The sequence below is a fragment of the Mus caroli genome, chromosome X (assembly GCF_900094665.2).
Source record: "Mus caroli chromosome X, CAROLI_EIJ_v1.1, whole genome shotgun sequence".
NCBI classification, from domain to species: domain Eukaryota; kingdom Metazoa; phylum Chordata; class Mammalia; order Rodentia; family Muridae; genus Mus; species Mus caroli.
Window position 1 is genome coordinate 95156719 of NC_034589.1, and position 26462 is coordinate 95183180.

Sequence of the window (26462 nt, forward strand, 5' to 3'; positions counted from 1 at the left end):
AAAAAAAAAAAAAGATTTAACAAAAACCCCATATTTTACACTTCTTACCAACTAACAATGGCCAAAGAGATGATGTCCTCTGAGTAATAGAGAATCTGAACAGACCATTTAAACAATGGGCTTGCAGTATAGCATGGTGGTAGGGCACCTGCCTAAAATGTGAGGTTCAGACTTTATATAAACAAGTTGTGTATCTTTTATTTAAATGATTTGTAAGAATAGATATTGTCTAAGTGGGAATGTTCCCACTCCTACTACTAAAAACAAAACCTGTCAATGAAACCAAAGATTGTTAATGATGTACTCATGGAAGCTAGACTTTCAAAGAATTAATACAAAGAATAAATAAATAATAAAGGTTAAATAAATACTGAGTGGGTTCTAGGCTGGCTTCTTCACCTTGATGACTGTACAAGATCTAGGGGAGGAGACACTAAGGGAGCGTCCTCAATAGATAAACTCTTTGGCTTCTGAGTGAACTGAGGGAAAGAGGCTGGAAAAGGATGTTGGTATAAATGCAATTCTTCCCAAAGGGATAAAATACTAGTATTAAGACTATATATTTTTCTTCTTATCTCTTTCATATCACCTCAGTTTTCTGTTTATGGCTTATTTAAGTAGCTGCAGAATCATGTCTACTACAAGTGCTAACAACAGAATCATTTCTAAGCAGGAAACTATACCTGGATTTTTATAGTCTTTATAAATGCAGGGTCTCTCTCTCTTCATAGTCCTGGCTGTCCAGGAACTCATTCTGTAGTCTAGGTTGGCCTTGAATTTACAGAGATCTACCTACCTCTGCCCACTGAAGGTGGAAATAGGAGGATCATTGTGAGTTCAAGGCCAGACTGAGCTACACAGTGAGTCCACAGCCACTCTGGGCTACAGAGTGGGACCCTGTCTCAAAAATATGTGTTGGATAAAAGCAGCCTCTTAATAAATGGTAGTAAAGAAACTGGATATCCATACATAGAAGAGCAAAACTAGAGCACTGACTCACCGAGTATAAAAACTAACTCAAATGATCAAAAGCTTTAATGTGAAACTTGAAACTATTTCAAGAAAACAGGACAAACTCTTCAAAATATTGACACAGGCAATGATTTCTTTGATAGGACTTTAGTAGCTCATTAAAAAGCAAGAATTCATAAATGAGATGGTGTTCAGTTAAAAGGCTTCTGCATAACAAAAGAAACAATCTAGTCAAAAATAGCCTACAGATAGAAGAAAAATCCATTAGCTAATCCTATGGTAAGGGACTAATATCCAGAATGTATAAATAATTTTGAAGTGACACTGGAAGAATAAATACTAGAATCAATTAAATTGGCAAATGATCTCAAAAGACACTTTCCAAATGAGTAAGTACAAATGGCCAATAAATAGAAGAAAATACATAGTATTATCAAGCCATCAAGGAAATGCAAATTATAGCTACATCAAGGTTGCATGTCTCCCCCACTAGAATGGTTTTTATAGAAATGAAACTAAAAAGCAATAACAAGTACTGCCAAGAATGTGGAGAAAAATGAACACCTACACTGCATTGGTGGGAATAAAAATTAGCTCAGCCATCTCTAAAACAGTAGAGAGGTTCTTTTAAATATTAGAAATAAAACTGCTATATGATCAAGGTATGTCATTCCTGGGTATCTGAAAGAAATAAAATTAACACACAAGGAAATATCTGCACACTCATATTTATGGCTACACTAGTCACAATAACCAAGATATAGAACCAGCCTAGATGTTCATGAACAAATGAATGGATAAAAATTGTGTCTGTCTGTCTGTCTGTCTGTCTATCTATCTATACATACATACATACATATATACACACATATACAATATTACACAAACAAACACACTCCCTATATAATAGGAGTCGATGCATTTACTAGACTAATATTGCTGTCCGAATCTGGTTCAGCAGAGTGGCTAAATCTCATGCTCATTCTTAAAAATAGATTTTTTTTGGTTAAAAATGGAGAAAAGGAGAAATAGAACATTGAGAGAGAACCCTAATGAAAACTGGGCTTAATGTGACACTGTATCGGCTTAGGTCCCTTAGTTGTAATATCTGTATTTATCTGGTAAAGTATATTGATGATGGAGGCTGATGCATGTGCACTCTCATCTGTGGTTCCTAGCTCCCAATCCTCAGTGAGAGTATAAAACAGAGGGACCACAGAAATCAGGAAAGTATAAAGAATCAATAGGTGGGAGAGAGATGCTTGAAATGGAAATACGAAGATGCAGGTGATATGAAGTGGGAAACATAAAAAAAAAAGGAGGTGGCTCCAGATCTGGAGGAAGTCAGTTAATACAGACAGAGAAGGAGGGAGAAGGGACAAATAATATGAGAGCTATGTGATAAAGCCTCAAAGAATCATATTATTTTATATTTACCTAAAATTATATATAATACATATAAGTATGTTTTTATATGTACATGTATCTAGATAGATAGATACATGTACACAGAAAAACATATATGTTATATATACATGTATATATGTCCATATGTCCTAAAGGAAGTTAAGCCATGTGGGCTACCAATGTTCCCTAAAAGAAACATAGACTAACAAAAACTCTAGTACCAGGAACGAGAAACCTTCCTTTGAATGGTTGGTCAGCATAGTCCAGGTGACTCTCAAAACTAGGCTATCCATGTAGCCCTTGGTGGCCTCTCAGCTGGATCTATCCTGAAAGCCTCTTTTCTGCACTCTAGTTCCCATGGTGACAGAAAAATATACAAGCTGCCAATAGAGGGAAGCAATTAAACAGTCCTCCCCAGGTGCAATAGCTATGAACTATGACAAGGTATTACCAGCAGGGCAAGGTGTGTGCAAAACTGCAGTAAGTGGCACTCACACATTTGAGGTAACCTACAGTTACAGCTGTGTAATTGGACTTAGAGCTCATTTGATAGGAAGAAAATCTTGCCTGGAACTTGTTTCTGGGGCCAGTGTGGTCCTGAACCTTGGAAAGAAAAAGCTTCTACTGCCACTCTGCTTGGCCAGCATAATTCCTAACTACATTATAAATCTTATCCTGATACCCACAGATGAGTGTAGCTACCATCCCTCATCAAAGAAGCCTCTCTTTATAGAAGATGGAGACCATCACAGAAGACCACAACAGGGCACAAAGCAGAAATCAATAGATCATATGATACCAAGCCCAGTGAATACGTCTATATTATAGCTTCTACATCTTGCTTAGGGAACATCAGGGAAAAGCAGGAAGATAGATTGCAAAAGAGCCACATCACCAGGAAGTCTGTCATGAAACAATCTCTCCTAGAAATGGCTACATAAACAATGACAAATATCAATGGATAGAATGATGTAATGGGGGGGAATTTTTCAGGCTCTCACCTTTAGACCAAGAACCACAGGTTCCTAATTACTGCTGGGAGGAGGAGAATTAGCTTCTAAAGTGGAAACTTAGGGGTTCTTTGGAAAGTCAGTTGGATGGTGTTTTGCTGGGGCAAACACGTGATGGAACATTTCATTAAAGTGGGCACAGGTGTAAAAGGCTAAGGCAGAGTCATGAAGGAACGTTTCGCTGAAGCAGACACAGGAGAGGATGTTCTGCTAAGGCAAGCATGTGAAAGGACACGTGATGAAGGATTCTTCGCTAACAACATGCATGTACTGTTCTGCCTCATATAGCATAGTTGAGCTACATTTATTGGGACTCCATGGAGAGAAACACACCAAAAAACTTCTGGTGGTATGCTGCAGTTTGTTGCCACTTCAGTGGACTCAAGCTGATTAGATGCATGTGCTGAGGCAAGGCACATGGAGGACACATGATATTTGGAGGGTATAAATAGGACTCCACGGAATGACAGAGACAGAGCTTAGCTTGCTGGTACAGCTAGCTGGTACACTTCAACACTTGTGGGTCTCTACTCTTCACTGATCTTTGCTCCACTGAGAAGAGGCACAGTAGAGAACTTCTCCTGGTGCTCCTCTTGGTCCCTCCTGCTGCCACAAGCTGAGGCTGAGGCCTGGCTGTCTGTACTAGGTCATGTCACCGCTGTTGCTAACCTGACTCTACCGAATTGAACTGCTGGTGTATCCCTGAAGTGTTTGCAAGTGGATTGAGCGACTGCTGCCGGCTAACCTGTAAATTGATGAACTGCTTGCTCCAAAGAACCTTTCTAAACCTTTCCACTTCCCTGTAGCCTTTCTTTCCCACTACCTCTGGTGGTTGGTAGACTAGAAGGGAAGTTAAAGTTAAGAACCATCATTAAAAATAGGACTTGAGAAAATTAAAGTTACAAGCCTCTCCCAGACCCAAAGGACATGCATAAATTACAGGGATGAAAATAGAGAGGAGCCTGAGGAAAAGAAGGTCCAGCGACAGGCCCAAAGTGGGATCCAGCTCAAGGGGAGGTCCCAAGGCCTGACAATATTACTGAGGCTATGGAGTACTCACAAAAAGGTACCTATCATGACTGCCCTCCAAAAGACCCAAGAAGCAGCTTAAAAAGTCAGATGCAGTTATTTGTATCCAAACAATAGACAGAAGCAGCTGACCCCTGTTGTGGAATTAGGGAAAGGCTGAAAGAAGCTGAGGAGGAGGGCAACCCTGTAGGAGGACTAGCAGTCTCAATTAATCTGGACCCCTGAGATCTTTCAAACACTGGACCATCAAACAGAGAGCATACACAGCTGATATGAGGCCCCCAACACAATACAGTAAAGGATTTCCAGGCCTGTGTTCATTCAGAGATGATGCACCTAACCCTCAAGAGACTGGAGGCCCCAGGGAGTTTAGAGGTCAGGTGGGGTAGGGGGTGGGGAATCCATGTGGAGTTGGGGTGGGGTGGGGAGGAAGGTGGATGGGGAGGGGTGGGAATGGAATATGGAGTGAAAAAATGAATTACAAATAAAATGAAAATTAAAAAATAGGACTTGAGAAAATTAAAGTTACAAGCCTCCCCCAGAGATAAGCATCCTTATTGGTTATCAAATGGAGTGTGGTCAGCCCTGAAAACATATACACACAAAAAATACAAGCAGACTCAGCAGATTGTACTCATACATATTTGTGCATGCTCACATACATGCATGTATGTATGTGTGTACTCAGTATAATCAAAGAAAAGGAGACTATCAACTTAGAATGGGGGAGCACAGGAGAGTTGGAAGCAGGGTACCTGGGAGGGGGTGGATGAAAGAAAAGTATGGAAGAAAAGTGATGTAATCTATTTCAATTAAGAACATATTTAAGAAAATAATTAAAAATAAACATACATGGGAAAAATGCAGTAACTGATCAGATATAGTGGTGCATGTCTTTAATCCCAGCACTCCAGAGGCATAGGCATGCAGATCTCTTTTAAAGGCTGCCTGGACTACTCAGTGAGTTCCAGGCTAGTCATGCAAGGCTACATACTGAGAACTTGTTTCAAAACTAAACAAAAACAGTTAACTATTTTCAAAGATAAAAACCCGTGGGAGTGGTATTTTAGGAGAGGGTAACAGGAGATGAAGAAAATCAAAGTATGTGATATATATGCATCATAATGTCATAATGGAACTTATTGTTTTCTGATATATATATATATATATATATATATATATATATATATATATATTCTAATGAAAAATCAATTACATTGGTTCCAACACTGGGAGTAACTGGGACCAGTGAGACCCAGGCATGCAGGAACTCCACCAGACCAATGGCATGGGTTCCTTCTGGTCTGTATGGGCCGGTTCCCTGAGCAGACCTTGGGCTCAAACTCTGCAGCCAGTCACACAACACCCAGAGGAAGCTCCACTCCCAGGTGCTCCAACACTCCCAGGATCCCAGGAGCTCTGACACACCCAGGATCTCAGGATCACAGAAACAGTTTGACTCTGAGGAGTTGTGATACAACCAGGATCACAGTAAGGACAGTGATAGTGAGATAGTGAGGCAGGTAGCACTATAGATAATCAGATGTCAGGAGGCAATCGTAAGAACATAAGCAACAGAAATCAAGGTTACTTGGCATCATCAGACCCCAATTCTCCCACCATAGCATGTCTTGGATACACCATCACACCGGAAAAGCAAGATTAAGATCTAAAATCACTTTTCATGATGATGACAGAGGACTTTAAGAAGGATATAAATAACCCCTTTAGAGAAATACAGGAGAACGCAGGTAAACAGCTAGAAGCCCTTAAAGAGGAAACACAAAAGTCCTTTAAAGAATTACAGGAAAACACAACCAAACAGATGAAGGAATTGAACAAAACCATCCAAGATCTAAAAATGGAAATAGAAACAATAAAGAAATCACAAAGGGAGACAGCCCTGGAGATAGAAAACGTGGGAAAGAGATCAGGAGTCACAGATGCAAGCATCACCAACAGAATATAAGAGACAGAAGAGATGTAGAAGATACTATAGAAAATATAGAAAATATTGACATAACAGTCAAAGAAAGTGTAAAAAGCAAAAAGCCCCTAACCCAAACCATCCAGGAAATCCAGGACAGAATGAAAAGGCCAAACCTAAGGTAATAGGTATAGAAGAGAGCGAAGATTCCCAACTTAAAGGGCCAGTAAATATCTTCAACAAAATTATAGAAGAAAACTTCCCTAACCTAAAGAAAGAGATGCCCATGAACATACAAGAAGCCTATAGAACTCCAAAGAGACTGGACTAGAAAAGAAATTCCTCCTGTCACATAATAATCAAAATGCCAAATGCACTGAATAAATTAGAAAGAATATTAAAAGCAGTAAGGAAAAAAAGTCAAGTAACATATAAAGGCAGACCTATCAGAATTACAGCAGACCTCTCACCAGAGACTATGAAAGCTAGAAGATCCTGGGCAAATGTCATATAGACCCTAAGAGAACACAAATGCCAGCCCAGGCTACTATACCCAGCAAAACTATTAATTACCATAGACATAGAAAACAAGATATTTCATGACAAAACCAAATTTACACAGTATGTTTCCACAAATCCAGCCCTACAAAGGATAGATAATAGATGGAAAACACCAACACAAGGAGGGAAACTACACCCTAGAAAAAGCAAGAAAGTAATCTTTCAACAAACCCACACAAACATAATTCCACCTCTAACAAAAATGACAGGAAGGAACAATCACTTTTCCTTAATATCTCTTAATATGAAAATTAATATTACCACCATATCCTAATCAATTGAAATTCAAAGATGAGGAATTAGATTTTTTTTGGCTGTCATCCAGCTGTCTCACTAATTTGGTAACTGGAGAAATAGGTCCAATATTGTACAGTCCATATACACTTTCTGCTTGTTTGTACGTGACAGGGTCTTGCTGTGTGCCACATAATGGTCTTGAAATCATGCTTCTCCTGTCTCAGCCTCTCTATTAGTAGGATTGTTTATTTGATGTTTTTACACTATAGTATGGTTTTCAAAACAGCTTACATATTTCAAAATTATTTATACAGTCAAAAGAAATATAGACAATTAATTTGGCAGGTGGCTTGTAAGAGAATAAAGAGTAAGGCTGAATGTTTTGCTTGATATTTATAATTATTGTATCAATTTTGAAGAAGAGGACCTTATAAATTACTCTTATTCTGAGATGAATGCTTTTCAAAATCATCACAGCCAACGTACCAGAATCTTATCCTCGCCTAACGTCACCCTCCAAGCAGAACCATTGTTCATTGAAACAGTTAATGAATGACTTCATTGGGTAGAACATCTTAAAACACACACCATTTCTTAAATGAATGTAACCTGTTCCTTGTGGGCTGAGAATGATCACAATCACTCAAGTCAAATAGCTTTGACCATAGCAGGAAATCTGTATCCAAATAATCGTGCCTACAATTCATTCCTTGGTGCAGCAGAACTGTCAACTCTTAGCTTAGCTACTATGGAGGTAAAATCCTTTGGTGATGTGAGGGACATTCAAGTACAGCCTTACTCCAATATCTAAAAGTTGTTCTTTCTTTGGGTTTGTACCACAATAAGAGCCAAGATTTTAAAGCTCTACTAAAAACAAAACAAACAAACAAACAACAAAAAGACTTTATTTATTTTCATTTACTAACATGTGCATCATTTTTGATTGGTATAAAATATATATTGTACTGAATATAATAAAAAATTAGTTCAATTAAAGAAAAGATATAAAAAAGAAATATTTCCCCAAATTTGGCATGTAGCTTTCCATTTTATTTTAGGATATGTTTTATTATAGGAGCTGTTTTGCATATGCTTTACTTTTATCACATAAAAAGGTACTGATTTAAAAAATCAATTATGTTGTTATATCAAAAGTCTGTTTTAAGCCAATAAAAGTAAAAAATAAAAACTTCAAATACAAAAGAAAAACCTAAAATGAGCATTGAACAGAATAGACAACCATTTATCTCAAACAGAGGAACAAATATGGATGAGTTCAAGCCCAGCCTAAGCAACAGAACAAGACGTCATCACACACACACACACACAGGTACACACAAACCTACACCCAAACCAGGCAATTTCAAGAAGTAGCATTATTTAATACAGCCTGTGCTTTCTTGGGGACAAATCTTAAATGTCTTATATTATCTAAAATCAATTTTTAGAAAACTTTTACCAGTTTGAATTTAAACTAAGCTAAAGTTGACTTCACTAATTTAATTCAGTGGCTATATAGAACCCAAACTGTTTTAAATAACTAAGCACACAATTTACACAGATACTGTGTGCTGGACAGTTTTATTTTAACTTGACACAAGCTAGAGTTACCTGAAAGGAGGGAACCTCTATTGAGAAAACACCTCCACAAGATCTGGTTGTAACACTTTTCCTTAATTTGTAATTAATGGGAGAAGGCCCAGACCATTGTGGGTGGTGCCATCCCTGGGCCGGTGATTCTGAGTTCTATAAGAAAGCAGGCTGAGCAAATCATGAGAAGCAAGCATCCCCACTTGGGCCTCTGCATCAGTTCCTTCAGGTTCATGACCTGCTTAAGTTCCTGTCCTGACCCCCTTCAATGATGACCAATGATATGGAAGAGTAAGTGGAATCGACCCTATCCTCCCAAAGTTGCTTTTTAGCTATGGTGTTTCATCACAGCAAGAGAAACCAAACAGGATGCACTGTTAATCTAAAACAATAGAAATATTAAAACAGAAAATAATGGAAAGCTCTGGAGTCCAGTTTTTGTGGTTTACTGAGGAGAAATATAGCTTAGAAAAATTAACTATGTTCTCATTGTCCGAGGCAAAAATCAAAATTAAGTGGAAGAACACAGTAAAATCCAATTCTCAATTAAATTAAGTGCTTTAAATTTTCTTTACTAGTTTGTTGAATTTTATCAAATGCTGACCTCTACCAGAAAAATCCTAGGTGTTTTGAATTACTGTACATATTTGGAAGTAATAATATATGGCCTACTGTGTAACGATGTATTATTCATGCAATACCCTCTCCCTTTACTTGCTTCCAAATCAGAATTAACATATGGGGTTTGATTGTGCGCTAGACTTATATGGACTATGAAGAGTTTTTAAGTCCCATGTCGAAGAGCTTGTAAAACAGTAATTATAATAACTAGAATGAAATGTCTTCCCGAAGTCTTGGACATTTGAATACTTGGTCCCAGCTGGTGGCTGTCTGGAGAATTAGGTGGTGTGGTCTTTCAGAAGGAAGCATGCCAATGGGGAGAGCGCTGAGGTTTCAAACCACTCACACCATCGTGAGTGCACTCTGCTCTCTTTCTGTGGTTTGAGATGCGAGTTCTCCGCCGCTGCTCTCACTGTCTGTTGCCTCCACTCTGCCACAATATGGTGTTTTATCCCAGTAATAGAAAATGTAAGACACAAGATACTCAGTCTCTTAAATACACTGAGTGGCAATTAGGTCAGTTGCAAAGATAAATACAAATACTCCCAGCCTTCAAGGGACTCCTACAATATGGCAGCTATTAAAGTTTAGTTCTGAAATTCCTCACTCCCTACTCCTTAGAAATAATTTTATAGGGGCTGGAGAGATGGCTCAGTGGCTCCAAGAGCACTGACTGCTCTTCCAGAGGTCCTGAGTTCAATTCCCAGCAACCACATGGTGGTTCACAACCATCTGTAGTGGGATTCAATGCCCTCTTGTGTGTCTGAAGACAGCAAGTTTACTGACATATATAGATGAATAAATCTTTAAAAAATAAAATATATTTTTATTGCTGATAATTTCAAAGATGTCCCAATGTTAAAAGACAAGTTATGTTTAGTTCCCATATGCCTATAACCCAGCTTCAACAATTATTAACTCATCCATCACTGTAAATCTGCAACTACTTCTCCAGTATTATTTTGAAGAAGTTTCCAGATATCACACCATTACACCTATACGTATTTCAAGGATGCATCTCCTGGAGATAGAGAATATTTTTTTTAGAACAATATAACCATTACCACTATCGTGCTGTCTAAAATGAATGGCAAAATTCTAAGTGGCTCTTATTCTTTAGATTGAGTTCACTTCTATTTGATTGATAAAGCCTGTGAAGAAAAAAGTGAATTTTACAATGTATATTTGAGCAAATGGTGTTATACAAAAAAGTTAGAATTCCAAGTTATCTCAATGATCAGTATTTCTCCAAACTTTAGTCAATAACATAGTGCTACCAGCTGTAAAGACTGGAAACAAAACATGCAATAGATGCCGTCTATTACAGAGCTTCTAAGCAAGCATAGAATGCAGAGTTAGATGCCATTTTCTGAAAGCTAGATTTAATCAAGAACTTGAGCAGCGTTTTCTCTCAATTCATAAGGAAGTAGTGAATTTTATGAATGAAAACTTGGTGACAAAATCCTTCTGTGTATAGTTAAGTCCTTGATATCTTATACCATAGTAACTGTGAGAAGAAGTGTGTTCCTACAGTCCTAGCTAAGATAATAGAGAAGAAGCGTCAACAACAGTTCACTACATTTTTGTTCTTTGTGAGTTTCTATTCAGTTTACCGTTAACGGGGAATAGATATAATGAAATCAGGTAATATGTAAGATTTGAGGACTTATGTATGGACTGCTAAGACTCTTACTTGGTGTATATTCACTTACAGAATGATTTCCCAGAGGGTTGCATTTTTTTTTTTACCTTTTATACATATTAATTCACAGAGTAATTACAGAAACCCCATGAGGCGTACACTGGCATTTCATTTTACAGATGAAAAAACTGAAGAAAGAAATGATAAGAAAGTTATCTAATCTACATATCCCCTAGATAATTATACCGAATATGAATCAAGGAAGAGTGGTTCAAAATCTATATTAGTTTCATCCACTACACAATGTATCTTTAAATATAAGCTTTCTATTTAAAGCTACAATAATTTTTCTAATGGTAAATACATCATTTCTCTAGAAATAACTTACTTATATTCCGAGTCTGGCATATGAAAAACTTGTGGAAGAATAATCCGCATGAGACACCTGTGTAAAAAGCAATACAGAATATGATTCTTAGGGTTGAGAACGCAGCTTACCAGTAGAGTACCTGCCAATTTGACACAAAAACTGGATCTGAAAAGAGGAACCACAATTGAGAAGATGCCTAAGATCTGGCTATAAGGCATTTTCTTAATTAGTGATTGATGGGGGAGGGACCAACCCATTGCGCATGAGGCCACCCCTGGGCTGGTGGTCCTGGGTTATATAAGAAAGCAGGCTGAGTAGACCTTGGGGATCAAGTTAGTAAGCAGCATTCGTCCATGTTCTCTGCTCGAGTGCCTGCCTTCAGATCCTGCTTACTTCCTTCAGTGATGAAGTCTGATTGGGAAGCATAAACCAAATAATCCCTTTCTTCCTCAAGTTACTTTTGGCCATGATGTTTCATCACAGCAATAGAAAGTAATCTAGGATAGAGGCCCTGGTTTCCACCCCCAGCATTGTACACAAGGAATTAAGGGATGCAAAGAGACAGGGAAGGAGGGAAGGAGAGAAAGAGGGAGAAAAGGAAGCAGGAAGGGAGAGAATAAGAGTTAAAGCAAGAGCAAGCAAGTGAAAAGGACTCTTAAGAAGAAATATGTTGAACTTATTATTCCAATTTATTAACTATGATTATCCCAAGATGCAAAAATGAGAAAAAGAGGGGAAAATTAGTCTTACTTGTAGATCTTGGTATTGCTTTAAAATTTGCAATAAAAACATAAATTTTATGATTTTGGATGTAAAATTTAATAAAACAATTTTAAAACAAAATTATTATTTATAATAAGCTATTTAACAGTTCCAAGTTCATATCAGAAGAGAAGCATTAAATATGGTATACAACTCTTTATATTTTTTGCTGCAGGAAACCTATAACTGGTTTTTTAGTCTTAAAGAACCACAAATCTTTGAAAGGATTTGGAAGCATTACTACAAAATGATATGATAAAGTAATCGATAATTTCAAACCTGAATGCGCTTTTTAATGAAATACTATCTGAGTCTGCGACAGTCGTCCACTACTACCCTGTAATCTCAGTGCTTGCGAGTCTGAGGCAAGAGGGTTTTGAGGTTAAGGTTAGTCTGGGATAGAAAGTATGATCCTGTTCATAAAATAAAACTTAAGATAATAAAACGAAATGAAGGAGCCAGAAGCTCATGTGTGGCAGTGCATGACAGTATACAGGAGAGAAAAGCATCAAGTTCAAGAGCAGTTCCAGGCTAAGCATAATTGTACTATGAGTCCTGCAGTTGTTGCTTGTCTGGCATGGACGAAGTCTCAGGTTCTATTCCCAATGGTGGGGAAAAAAATCGATGATTTGAGAAAAAGAAATGCCATGTGTTCTGAATGATTTTAGATATTTGATTGAATGCATGCTGATACCTCAATTTCTGACAGAAATAAGTCTGTCAATTCTACATCCCATTAGAAGCACTGCCTGAAGTAGGTTAATTAGCAGTACAACAGATCTTTGGGCTTCTTATTTTTCACAGTCACAACTATAGTGTCACCATGTTCCAATTTGACTCTTAGTATTACATGTGAAAGAGTCCCTTCTAACAAATGATTTTCCTTTCTACAAAGAAAGAAGGGGGAGACAAGATTCAACCACTAACCTTTGCTTTTGCTTTTTCTTTTTAAATTGTTTTATTTATTTACATCCCAGCCATTTCTCCCTCGGTCCCCCTTCTCACAGCTCCTCATCCCATTCTTCCTCCCTCTTGCCTCCAAGTGGGTGCTCTTCTCACAGGACTTCCCCTTCCCTGGGGCCTCAAGTCTCTGGAGGATTAAGCACATTGTTTCCCACTGAGGTCAGACCAGGCAATCCTCTGCAATATATGTGCCAGGGGCCACGGATCAGCCTGTGTATGCTGCCTGGTTGGTGGCTTAGTCTCTGAGAGCTCCCAGGGGTCTGGGTTAGTTGAGACTGGTCCAATTTGGGATTCATCTCATGAGCAGGCACCAAATCCTGACACTATTACTGATGCTATGATGTGCTTACAGATAAGAGCCTAGCATGACTGTGCTAAGAGGCTCTACCAGCAGCTGACTGAGACACATGCAGATACTTACACCCAATCATTGGACTGAAGTTGGGGAGCCCTATGGTTGAATTAGGGGAAGGATTGAAGAAGCTGAAGGGGAGGCCGACCTGAGAATCTTTGTTACTGGTTCTTACTTAATGGCTTTGATATCATCAGCACTATCTTGGCAGTTTGCAAAATAAGAATAAGAAGAGCAGAGAAATCTTTACATGTCCACAAATTATGAATTTCTTACTTTAAACCTCCAAGTACTTCTTTTGGGTCTTTTGAAAGTTGACATAAATATTCCAAAGCTTTTTCTGCCACAAATTGCTGTCCATTCTAAAAGGAACAAACATAATATGTTAAATGACACAAATCTATAAAGAAAGTAATGCTCAGTACAGACAGTAATGCTCTATATCCCTGCCTATTACAAAGAAATATATTCGTTTTTTAGAACTATCTAATACTGTAGAATGAAGCTATAATTCATTGACATAAAGAAACAGGTTCATTTTATCCTCAGAAACTCAACTTCTGTTTTTCTTGTGTTCATTCTTTGGCTCTTTTTATTCTGTTTCTGTTGTCCTGTCTCAATTTGTTTATTTTTGTTTTATCTTATTGTACTGTATTTTTTATTATTTTTATATGTGTTTTCTTTTTCTTTTTTTAAACATAGCTCACTATTTTAAATTTATTTTTGTTCTTTCAGTAATCCTTCACACATCCCCATGTGTCTTCTAACCATGTTTTTTGTTTGCTAGAACAAACAGCTCATACATAGATTTGGGCTCCTATAGTACTCATTTCTTCCACCCAAAATAACTGCTTTTGTTCCTTAATAATTAAAAGCATCCTGAACACTTATGCATCTGCTTCATAAAGGTGCCTTTTAATAGTATTTATCACATTTTATTTCACAAAGGCATTCTGCATTGGTAATCTCTACTTTTGGTTCAGAGACTCCTCTCATCACACCTTCTGGAAGCCCCTGCCATGTCTACAGTAGCTCTCCTCTGAGTAGGTGGGGCCCCCTGAATATCAAGCCTCTGTGAGGCTAAGCACCACCTCTTCTACTGAGGTCAGACAAGGCAGCACAGCTAGAAGAACATACCCCACAGAAAGGAGATGCCTCTTTTCTAAGGAGAGTCAAAAAGGGTGTGGATCCAGATTCGAGGGGAGTAGGGAGGAACTGGGAGAACTAGGGGGAGGGAAAATGGTGATGAGAATGAACTGTATGCAAACAATCTCTGTTCAATGAAAAAAGAAAGAAAAGGAAACTCACAGCTTCCCAGCCACAAGCACAGCCCTGCTAAGTCTCCTTAGTCTTGCTTTTTTAACAGTAACCAAAAGGACCCCAGATTGTTGAATTCCCTGATTTCCAGTATGCCAATACCTTAAAGGGCTCTGTATATTCGCCCTTTATTTTCTTTACTCATTTCTCACAGCTCCTCCAACCCTTTCATTATACACATTTAAGTTTGGTACATTATCAAAAAGGTTTTATCTCTGAGATCTCTCTCTAAAAGTTCCCTCCATGTTATTTCTGCAATGGAAATGTAGGTTTCATCCATGGATACTGCTTACATGGGAAACTTCTCAAGTGCCAATTGATTTTGCTTTCATTACCTTCTTACCTTGGAGCCAGAGTATGTGTCTTCATTTTTCAGTTCTATTTTTGTATTATTCTCACCCTTTCTTCCCTAAAAGCCACCACTTTAAATTTCTTGTCATCAGACTATATCCATTATTATCTCCATGATCTCTATATTTCTTATTGCTGCCTTGGTCCCTATAACCTTTATTGTTGCCATGGTTCCTATATCCTTTATTGTTGCCATGGTCACTATTTCCCTTGTTTCTATGGTTCCTAGGTAATTTCTTCTCATTTATTGGTGTATTCACTACTGCTAAGTTATTTTATTCAACCCCCCTTCTCCCTCATCTCTCAGCATTTTCAATGTATAGATGGATGATCTTCCTAATATTCTAGCCTTTCAATGACTTAAATTCTATTCCATTACTAATAATTACAACAATTTCATGCTGGCATAAACTGCTCTAAAGGGTTTTAAAATTTTTAAACTACAAACTGGTGAAGTCACTATGGAAATCTGTGTGATAGTTCCTCAGAAACCTAGAAACAGATTTGTTCAGCTGCACAATTTCTCAGCATACTTCCAAAAACTCCTATAGCCTACTACAGAGATACTTGCACATCTATGGTTATTGAAGCTTTATTCACAATAGCCAGGAAATGGAAACAGCCTAGATGTTCATCAACTGATCAATCAGTAATGGAATATGAGACATATACACAATGGATTCCTATTCAGCTGTAAAGAGAAATGAAATTTTCAGGTAAATAGATATAGCTGGAAAATATACTAAGTGGGGTGACTCAGATTTAGAAATACAAATGCCATATGCTCTCTCTTATTTGGGGATCTTGGGTGTGAATCTTTAGGTTTGAATGTTTAACCTGAAATAATCATAAAAGAGTGGAAAGTAGAAAGAGACCATTTGGGAAGGTCATGGTGAGAAGATACTCTCAAAAGGTGGCCAGTTGATATAGGTGCTTTGAAGAGGGTAAATGAAAAGTTGGGGGAGACTCGACTGGAGGATTAATGTAGAGGGGGAGTAAAAGGATAAATGATGTTTGAAAGAAAAAAAACATAAGAAAAGTATTTTATAGGCTTACTTAAAATTACAATTTTAATGTAATTACCTCTACATGGCAAGATAATGCTCCCACAAGAGCCAACGATTAACAAATTCCCCTAGTGCTAAGTATGGGGTACTTCCCTTCAATTGTTGGTCAAGGGGTCTAAGAGACCCCATCAAACAATGTAGGCTATTGTCTACTGCAATTGGTCTCTTGTCAGAACAAGAACATAAAGACCCCACTGATGCAGACACCACACTTTGGACCACAGGAATAGAAGAAATCAAGCTGGTACTGACCTTGAAGCTAATTGACTCAGGGCTACCACCAATATTGTTGAAAGCTACTATGCAAACTGCCAAGGAAAAAATTACCAAGAGTCTTACATAGCTATGAAGCCTAAGAATCACAGTGGGATCAGCAAGACATCTACAATGGTGCAACAGTGATACTTGTATCTTGAGGCAACAAACAACTGTCTAATTGGACCTAAAGTCCACCTCAATAGAAGGGAACTCCTACTTAGTACTGTAAACCTAGCCAAGAACCCATAGCTGGAGAGGTTATAGGCCTTCTGGTGATTTGAATAAAAAGTCACCAACATCCTTAGGCATTTGAATACTTGGTTTCCCATTGGTGATGCTGTTTGGAGATGGTTAGAAGATGTGGCCTTCCTTGGTCCTTAGAAGAGGACCAGTATACAAGAATGCCAGGGACAAGAAGCAGAAGAAGGTGGGTTGGTGAGAGGGGGAGGGGATGGGGATTTTCAGAGGGGAAACCAGGAAAGGGAATAGCATTTGAAATATAAATAAAGCCAGGCGGTGGTGGCGCACGCCTTTAATCCCAGCACTTGGGAGGCAGAGGCAGGCGGATTTCTGGGTTCGAGGCCAGCCTGGTGTACAGAGTGAGTTCCAGGACAGCCAGGGCTATACAGAGAAACCTTGTCTCAAAAAGCCAAAAAAAAAAAAAAGTAAACAAAGAAAATATCTAATTTACCCCCTCTTAGAATTGGGAACAAAACACCCATGGAAAGAGTTACAGAGATAAAGTTTGGAGCTGTGACGAAAGGATGGACCATCTAAAGACTGCCATATCCAGGGATCCATGCCATAATCAGCTTCCAAAGGCTGATTTTGCTGAAAGGATCCAGATATAGCTGTCTCTTGTGAGACTATGCCAGGGCCTAGCAAACACAGAAGTGGATGCTCACAGTCAGCTATTGAATGGATCACAGGGCCCCCAATGGAGGAGCTAGAGAAAGTACCCAAGGAGCTAAAGGGAACTGCAATCCTATAGGTGGAACAACATTATGAACTAACCAGTACCCCGGAGCTCTTGACTCTAGCTGCATATGTATCAAAAGATGGCCTAGTCGGCCATCACTGGAAAGAGAGGCCCATAGGACTTGCAAACTTTATATGCCCCAGTACAGGGGAATGCCAGGGCCAAAATGTGGGAGTGGGTGGATAGGGGAGTGGGGGGGGAGTGTATTGGGGACTTTTTGGATAGCATTGGAAATGTAAATGAGGAAAATACCTAATAAAAAATTAATTCAAAAAAAAGAAAATATCTAATTAAAAAAAAAACAGCATTGAAAAATTTAAGAAGGTCATGCCCTATAAAATCACCAGAGAATGAATTTAATTAATAACAAATCTAATAAAAAAATAGCAGACTTGCTGTGCAAACTTTAACAAGAACAATAACAACAACAATAACAACAAGATGTGGCCTTGCTAGAGGAAGTACATCACCAGAGGCAGGCTCTGACGTTTCCAAAGCCACTTGCTGCTATTATAAATGTCTATTAGTCTTTTGCTGGATATACTTTCGTTTCCAATTTTCTGTTTTTGCAGTTTTTTTCTTGTTTGTTTATTTTTCAGTTTTTCTTTTTGTTACTTGGTTTTTAAAGAGAGAAAGAAGTAAAGCACATGGATTTGGGTGGGGATGGGGAGAGTAGGATCTGGGAATAGTTGAAAGCTGGGGAAAACATGATCAGACTATATTGTATGAAAATGGTTTCAATTTTAAAAGGCAAAAAAAAAAAATAATTGTGAGCCCTCAGCCTGTTGTTCCCCACAGCATGCCTGCTGCTAGCCTTCCCTTTCATGATGGAAAATGGACTCTCATCACTCTGGGAGCCATAAGCTCGAAATAAACCCTGCCTTCTACAACTTGCCTTAGTCAAGGTATTTTATCACAGGAACAGAAAAAGAACTAATACATGTCAAAAGGAGTACTTAGTACTACCATATTACTAGAGAAACCGAGTTTCCACTGCCTTCTAAATACTAATCCTTATGACCTAAGATGAGTGAAGCTCTCACATCTCATCCAAAAAGCTTCTCTTGTGTTTTTCAGTAGATGTAGACTATTAGATCTATAGTTGGTTAAAAGGCAGAGAGGAGGTGACTATGGGGTGTTCAGCCCTAAATGGGACATTAAACATCACAACCTCTAAACCTACGGCTTGGGAAAAATTGTGGAACAGTGGGCAGAAATATTTTAAGAATCTAAGGACTGGAATGACAGCTCTATGATAGCCCAGCCCCCCCAAGGATAGAAATGTAGCTCCCATAAACAATCAACAATATGGTTGCCTGTATAAAATCACAAAGACAACACCAATTCTCCTCTCTCTCTCTCTCTCTCTCTCTCTCTCTCTCTCTCTCTCTCTCTCTCTCTCTCTCTCTCTGACAAAGGACCCCAATCCTAAGGATTCATCTCCAAATACTTGCAAATAAGGGCAACAGGTTTTGTACATGCATACATAGACTATACACATGACTAAGAGGTCATGAATTTAACAGGGTGTGGCTGGAGATAAGGGAGGAGTTGAAAGCAGGAAGAGGGTGAAAAGTATGAAAATATAGTGTAATCATGTATGAAATCTTAAATAACAAAAAATAAATTTATAAAAAGAGCACATGGAGTTGGGAGGAAAAAGAGGGGGAAATGGAGGGGAAGAAAGGAAGATGGATTTGATGAAAGCACATATGTATATTTCAATTCTCAAACTAAAAAATTAATAAGAAAATTTAATAAAATAAAATCATTTTGCTTAAACAAAGTGGATATTGGAGTACTTGCAACCTCAACTACAGAAATTTGTGCTAAGCAGTCCAGAATAAGATTTCCCTTATTGGGAAGTAGTGGAATATTACTTAACAACTTTTATAAAAATGGAACATCTTTTCAGTAATAAATTATCTCTTCCTCTTCCACCTCCCTGTTCATTAAGGCTCCCCTTATGTTCTTCATCCTGGAGCGAACTCACTATGTAGCTCAGACTAGTTTCAACTTTGTGATTGATCTCTTTGCAGGGATGAACATTAAAGGAAATTACAAATTCATGTAGTGACTACTTGTCAACTTCTTTTAGTGTGAATTTCAACTGAGGTATAGTTGACTGTTTCACTATTTAATTTGGTGGCCAAATAGAACAACCCAAGTGTGGTGTCTTTAGCAATGATCTAGTTCTGGCAGGCAAAAAATGATGTTGGCACTAATCTGTATTGTTCTGGGGGATTCTATAGTCTTCTTTACCAACAGCTCATAGGGAGGTATCCCAAACCTGGTACTGAGACTTTCATTTAATTTGGCTTCTTGGAGGAGCATTAGCCACCCATGCGAGATGCCTGTAGTCATTTTCATTAACTTACAAAATGGTAGGGTTTCACAGGGCTTTCTCAGCCATCTTTAGTTTTGGTTAATTCTTTCCCTGATGTCCTGTGCCCTTTCCCTCCTCTGCCTTCATATCACATGTATCCTGCTAACCTCCTTCCTTAAGGTTTCTCTTTCCTCTTCACATCTAATAGCCTCTTTCTAGCATTTTACTCCCACAGACACTCCAGTTTAAACATACCAGTGGAAGAATTCTAAGGTATGGTCTGCATAGGAGGGAGACCATGTGATTATCTATTTGGGCCTAGATATCCTAACACAGTAAAATTGTTTTCAGTTTCACTTTCCTGAAATTTCATTTTCATTTATAGTTGAATAAAAATTCCATTGTATATATGTACTACAACTTCATTATCAGTTCATTTATCGATAGACACCTAGGCTGTTTACATTTTTAGAATAATGAGAATAATTCCATTTTCTGACCACTCTCTTAACTATCTATGCATTCTCTCTACTACTGAGTACAGCAATCCTGCAGTAAAACCTCCAACACATTGATGCTTCCAACTTTTCACTGCATCTCAGTCACTTTATGTCTTCTAATACACCCACTAAAAATTCTAGGATTCATTATAATTACTCTACTTTTACTGACAGTTTTCATTCATTGTATTCATTTTATAAAGTCTAGTTAAGTCCAATTTTGCACTGACTTACTTTTGCTCTTTCATTCATTAAACAGAATTCAGAGGCTGTATAAAATTATACAATTATTTGCTTTCTTTGTGAACACCATCAAATGAGTCTTAATGCTATTGGCAAGCACATGATGCTTCCTTAGTCATTCACTTCCTGCCTTCATGAATGATTAATTTATACTTGTACTGTCTTCAAAACTCATTCTCATGTATGTGTGTGTGTGTGTGTATATATATATATATATATATATATATATATATATATCCCCTAATGTCATCACTTGACAGAAAGTCTAACAGAAAGGAAAAGACAATCCATTAAAGGAGAATGAAAGACAGTGACTGAATAAAACAGAACTAAAACCTAATTACGGTTCAAAGAATATTCAACTGTATTGATTACTGATGATAGTAAAATATGATGAGGACTAAGATTTAACCATTGTAATATACAGAACCAGGTCACCATGACCTTAAGAGGAACAACTTGGTGTGGTCTCTGAACAAAGCTTGACAGGAGAGAAAGTTTAGGAGATATGGAAGAGTAAGTATAGACATTTCAGAGGAGTTTTGTTACCAAAACCCAGAAAATAAATTAGGTAGTAGTTGGTAAGAAAATGGTAAAGACAGGTTTTTTTTTTTTATAGTTTCTGATCATTTGAATAAGATGAGAGGATATTCACAAGCTATGGAATTAATTCAGTAAAGAAAACACAATGGTACCAGGTGATTTCAGAAGCAAGTGTCTAAATTGAGAGGTTGGCTTTAGTTGAAAAGATAAAATATATACAGTGTGATCCCTGTACAGAGAGGTAGTAGTAGGAATTCATGGAAGTTCTCTTCAATAGTTCTTTGGGTTTTAGAAACTAGAATATGTACGTATTCACTGTGGAGGGTAAATTTTATGAATGGCTATAGTTGTGGTTTAAAGGTAAAATACCTCCCATAGGTTCATATGTTTGAATACTTAGTTCCCATTTGGTAGCTGTGTGGAAAAGTTAAGGAAACTCTAGAGGGTAAAGCCTTGAGAGAGGAAGCATGTCAATGGGGGCAGGCCTCCAGGCTTTTAGTCCAGCCCCAGTTCATGCTATGTCATTTCTGGATACTGACCAATGGGACTGGCTGGCCTGTGTTCCTACCACCACTCCTTCCCCAGTATGATGGACTCTGGAGTTGTAAGCCCAAGAAACTCTTTCATCCTTAAGTCACTTTTGTGCTGTATTTATCACAGCAACAGGAAATGAAAGGAATACAGATTGAGAAATAAGGTATCTTATTCTAAAAGAGAAAGTAGTGTTGTACCTCCTTAGCATCTCTTGTCTAGCCTGTAATCCTAAAATTGGATTATCATTGTCTCCCATTCTATCTCTAATTTCTCCATATTCAGCTCCCCAGAAACAGAAGTTATATTCCCAAACCATGGCTTATGATTCTGTTTCCTGTTTGGATTTTGTGTGTTTTGAGATAAAATCTGACCTAAAAATACTTACCTTCCTGTCTACAGGCTATGAACACCACTCCTGCCTTCAACATAAATTTTCTTGTTTATAAAATAAGTACTATACAATCAAGCCACAGATCCCAATTCCCTTTATCTTGTATTGCTTCTCTATAGCATTATTTGAATGTTCAAGTCACTATATTATGTACAAGATCAAGAAATAAATCTTTTATCACTCTAACCAAACTGTCTCACAAGCCAAGCCAAGCACACTATTTTCCCCCTATTTTATCTATATTATCTCACCCTTTAAAATATTTTCTTACATATCTAAATACTAGCCTTTTTTCAAAGCTCAACTTCTCCCTGTTCTAGAGATTTCCCAGTTCAATCCAGGCCTCACAGCTTGTCCTCCTGCTCTGATTTTCAGTGATTCTTAATCTACAGATTAATTATTTTGTTTTTGTTCTAAGTGCTGTTTAATAATGCCAATGAACGTTTTGTCCATTCAAACTAACTTGAGAACTCTATTTCAAGATCCTAGACCAACAACTTACCCAAAGTAGTTTCTAAACATAACTTACACCATAGACTTGGATACCGATAAACAAGGTAACAGAATCTCTAAAGGAAGAAAATTATTGGACACCAATATGGGGTATGTTTGTACAGAATGGAAAGAAACAGAAAGTGAGAGTAAAAAAAGGTCTAAAAATTTACATTTGACATAAAAAATTAAGAAGTAGTAGTAGAATCATAGAAATGAAGTTTTACGCACAACCTTGGTTTTTATCTAAGAGAAAAAAATCAGAAACTAAAGTATTTTAAATATGATCAAGAGTTATAGCCTAGGGGGCTAGAAAGATGGCTCAGCATTTAAGAACAGTGGCAGCTCTTCCAGAGGACCAGGGTTCACTTCCCAGCACCCTCATGATGGCTCACAACCATCTGTAAGTCCAGTTCCAGGGGTAACAGGCGCACACGCAGTACATGTACATATCTGCAGGCAAAACTCTCATACAAAGAAAATTTAAAAAATTAAATCTCTTTTTTTTTGGGGGGGGGTGAGACAGGGTTTCTCTGTGTAGCCTTGGCTGTCCTGGAACTCACTTTGTAGACCAGGCTGGCCTCGAACTCAGAAATCCGTCTGCCTCTGCCTCCCAAGTGCTGGGATTAAAGGCGTGCGCCACCACACCCGCCTTAAATCTCTTTTAGAAGAGTCAAAAAAGTTTATAAATCACATTTTCAGTCATTTTAGTTAATTTTTATAACATTCCCAGAAACATTATCTTTATTTGCAAGTGGTGGTGATATTAAGATTTTTAAAAGTTAGGTATTTATTAAATTTAGAGAGGGGAGGAGGTATGGGATGTGGAACATTCAGAGGGTGGACTGGGAGGGTGGAAAAAGTTTATAAAATTCATAGAAATTTCAAAAAGAAATTTAAAATTATATAAATTTAACAATTAATATTATTAAATAATAAAAATAACTCAAATAATTGAATAAATCATTAAATATAAAATAAAATAAATTTATATAAATATAATATATAAATGAATGTACAAATGAAAAGGAGAGTGTGTCTCAGAGTAAAAAGTTAAAAGAGGAATAGGGATATACTTTTGTGGTAGAGTACTTGCCTCCCATGTATGGGACCAATACTCTATATTTAGGCTAAGAGTTTCCGAGTTGCTCTTGAAGCTTTTTGAATTCTGTATGTTATTAAGACCAAAATTTTACAAGTAAAACCAGATGTATTTATTAAACTAAAATTGATGTTTTGCACCTATAAAAGAAAAGATATAAGTAAGTTGTTGGCATTTTGTCTAGGCTTCGCCCCACAGTTACCTGGCAAAAGCCAAGTGTGCCTGACTCACTATAATGGGGCTGCTCGCCCCCTCCTCACTCTCTTGCTCTTGCTCCCTTTTCCTCTCCTTGTACTCCTACTCCTTACCCCCTCTCCCTATTCCCCTCCTCTTCCCTCTCTCCATGTACTCATGGCTGGCCTCTATTCCTCTACTCTTTCTCTCTGCCTTTCTCTGCCTCTACTATCCTCTCAGTTCTCCTCCCTATGTTCTGAATAAACTCTATTCTATACTATACCATCCTGTGGCTGCTCCCTCAAAGGAAAGGGATGTCCTAGTATAAGCCCAGAGAGGCACCCCGAACCCCCACACCATACTGCACATCCACCAACCATATTCCTTCTCTCTCCTTATATTTTTTATAAAACACAAAACTAGTCATAGTAGTAACCCACATCTTTACTCCCTATGAGCTCAAAGCCAGCCTGGTCTATATAGTAAGTTCTAGACTAGCCAGAGCTGCAGAGTGAGAATACTACCACCAACCCTGGAAAAAAAAGAAAGAAAGAAAGACCACAAATGTTTAAACCATTTCATTTAGTTTAAACTATTTCATTTAAATTGATGAGAAATGTAAATTTCGAAGCAGATACATATTTATTCGCATGGTGTGATATACTACTCCATACTCTACCTTTTCAGAGTTGGGATCTAACATGGAGCCTTGTGCATGCTAGGCAAATGCTCTACTAGGAGCTATATGCTCTGCCTGGAATAACTTTAAAATCTGAAGTTTCTTTTATTTTAAAATATCATTACTATTATAATCATCATTGTCATCATTATTAGTGTGTGTGTATATGTATGTGCATGCTTGTGTATGTATGCATGTATGTTCGGTGGGAAACATATGTGGAAGTCAGAGGACAACTATGTCAAGTAAGTTCTCTCCTTCCACCTTTATGTGGGCTTAGGGAGTTAAAGGTTCAGAGACTGTGCCAATTGCCTTTATCTTAGTGGTCCTAGAGCTCCGTTTAAAAATTAGTGTTTTGCTATGTTTATTTTTGTTTATTTTAAACACAAATCTGTTTCCTCAAAAAGGGAAAGAGTATAATATAATAGTAGATGCTTTTGTTACCTCTAGAGCAAAATCTATAGATAAACTTAGGATTGTGAGAGTTGAAACTCCAGCTTCAATTAGTCCACGATCTTCTGATTCTCCATCCGTTAATGATTTCTTTAAAGCATTGACGACCTGTAAAGCTGAAACAAACAATAAAAATGTGAGACATTTTCATCAAAGATAATAGTTATGGTTATTTCACAATGAATTTTGAATCATCTTAAGAATATCTTATCATTAGAAAGATAAAATTCATTAAGTCATATGAATTAATAAACCACCAAGAAGGATATGAATAGTAGAAAAATGCCTAATTAAACATCAAAGCCAGTTCCTCCACATGGGGAGGCCAGAGTCTGAGCTTGATCGTTGCTAATTTGCAACTGAATAAAGTACCTGGACTTCCCCAAAGAAGCTATTATCCTGTTGTTTTTCAACTGTTTCTACTTTGTTTTCAAGCAGGTCAGTCTCTCCTTATAGCTTGATTTCAGCAAGCGTGCAGCCTCGCCTCCAGCAAGCGCAGGTGGCAGAAATTCATCAATATGAAGAAGCATTTTAAGTATATATTGTGGCTTTGGTCTGATTTGGGAATAAGGTGTGCTATGAGGGCTGGTCAGCCAATGATGGGCAACCAGATTTCGGAACAATATCAATCTAAGACAGAGGTATATGCCAAGAGGTTGTGGTTTGTTAATAATACACCACAGAACCATGTTTGTGTAAAATAAACACAAACAAGCTGCATATATATACTCCTTGACAGATAAGAATAGTTTGGGAAAATCTGAGATTTCTCAAGCCAGGTGTGGCCGCCAGTCACCATAACTCCCAGGCAGGACTATGGAGCATAAATAAATTTTATGTCTCAGTCCAGCTATTTTTATTATATACTCAGGGAGGAATTGTAGCCTCCCCCAGCCTGAAGCAGGCTGGTGCAGACCTTGTCGCCACTCAGGTGGGGCCACCTGCGGTGTAGCTTTCCAACTTGGCTGGCTTCTTTTGTTTGGGTCAACTGCTGCTGCTCTTCTCCGATATCCTGCTGCCTGCTGAGACACCTTTGAGACAATCCACAGCCTCTTCGGGCTGACTCCGGGCACCAAGAATGGATTGGTGGGGGATGGGCTTCCCCCTTTTATAAGCACAGTCTCTTAGTAAACTCGTGGGCTTTGATCAGAGCAATTTGTCTTGGCCTCATTTTTCTCTCCCAGTCTAAGTCTTTTTCAGCCCCAGCCTGCCTTTCAGGAGTACCCGGTTGTAGGCTGCGAGCAGCTTACAAGTACACTAAGACAAGATGCCATACAGACAAAGCTGTGCCTGAATTAGTTCTGTAGCCAAGAATGACTCGAACTTCTGATCCTCTCACCTCCACCTTCCCAGTGGTGGGATTAGAGGCATGTGCCTGATTTTACATGTTGCTAGGGATCAAATCCAGGGATTCATGCATACTAGTTGTCTTAGTCAGGGTTTCTATTCCTGCACAAACATGATGACCAAGAAGCAAGTTGGGGAGTAAAGGGTTTATTCAGCTTACTCTTCCACATTGCTGTTCATCACCAAAGGAAGTCAGGACTGGAACTCAAGCAGGTCAGGAAGCAGGAACTGAGCAGAGGCCACGGAGGGATGTTCTTTACTGG

General features: G+C 38.1%; 1 protein-coding gene across 2 annotated transcripts in view; it reads right to left on the reverse strand.

The window, feature by feature from the left end:
* The window catches only part of Tex11 (testis expressed 11), a 202376-nt gene that overhangs the window by 47138 nt on the left and 128776 nt on the right, over positions 1 to 26462 (reverse strand). For both annotated transcript variants that reach the window (XM_021153053.1, XM_021153052.1), the window contains exons 18-20: positions 24844 to 24968; positions 13720 to 13805; positions 11385 to 11441 (exon numbers count right to left, since the gene is read on the reverse strand). In XM_021153053.1, the coding sequence (XP_021008712.1) occupies positions 11385 to 11441; positions 13720 to 13805; positions 24844 to 24968 (268 nt within the window). The remainder of the gene's footprint in view (positions 1 to 11384; positions 11442 to 13719; positions 13806 to 24843; positions 24969 to 26462) is intronic.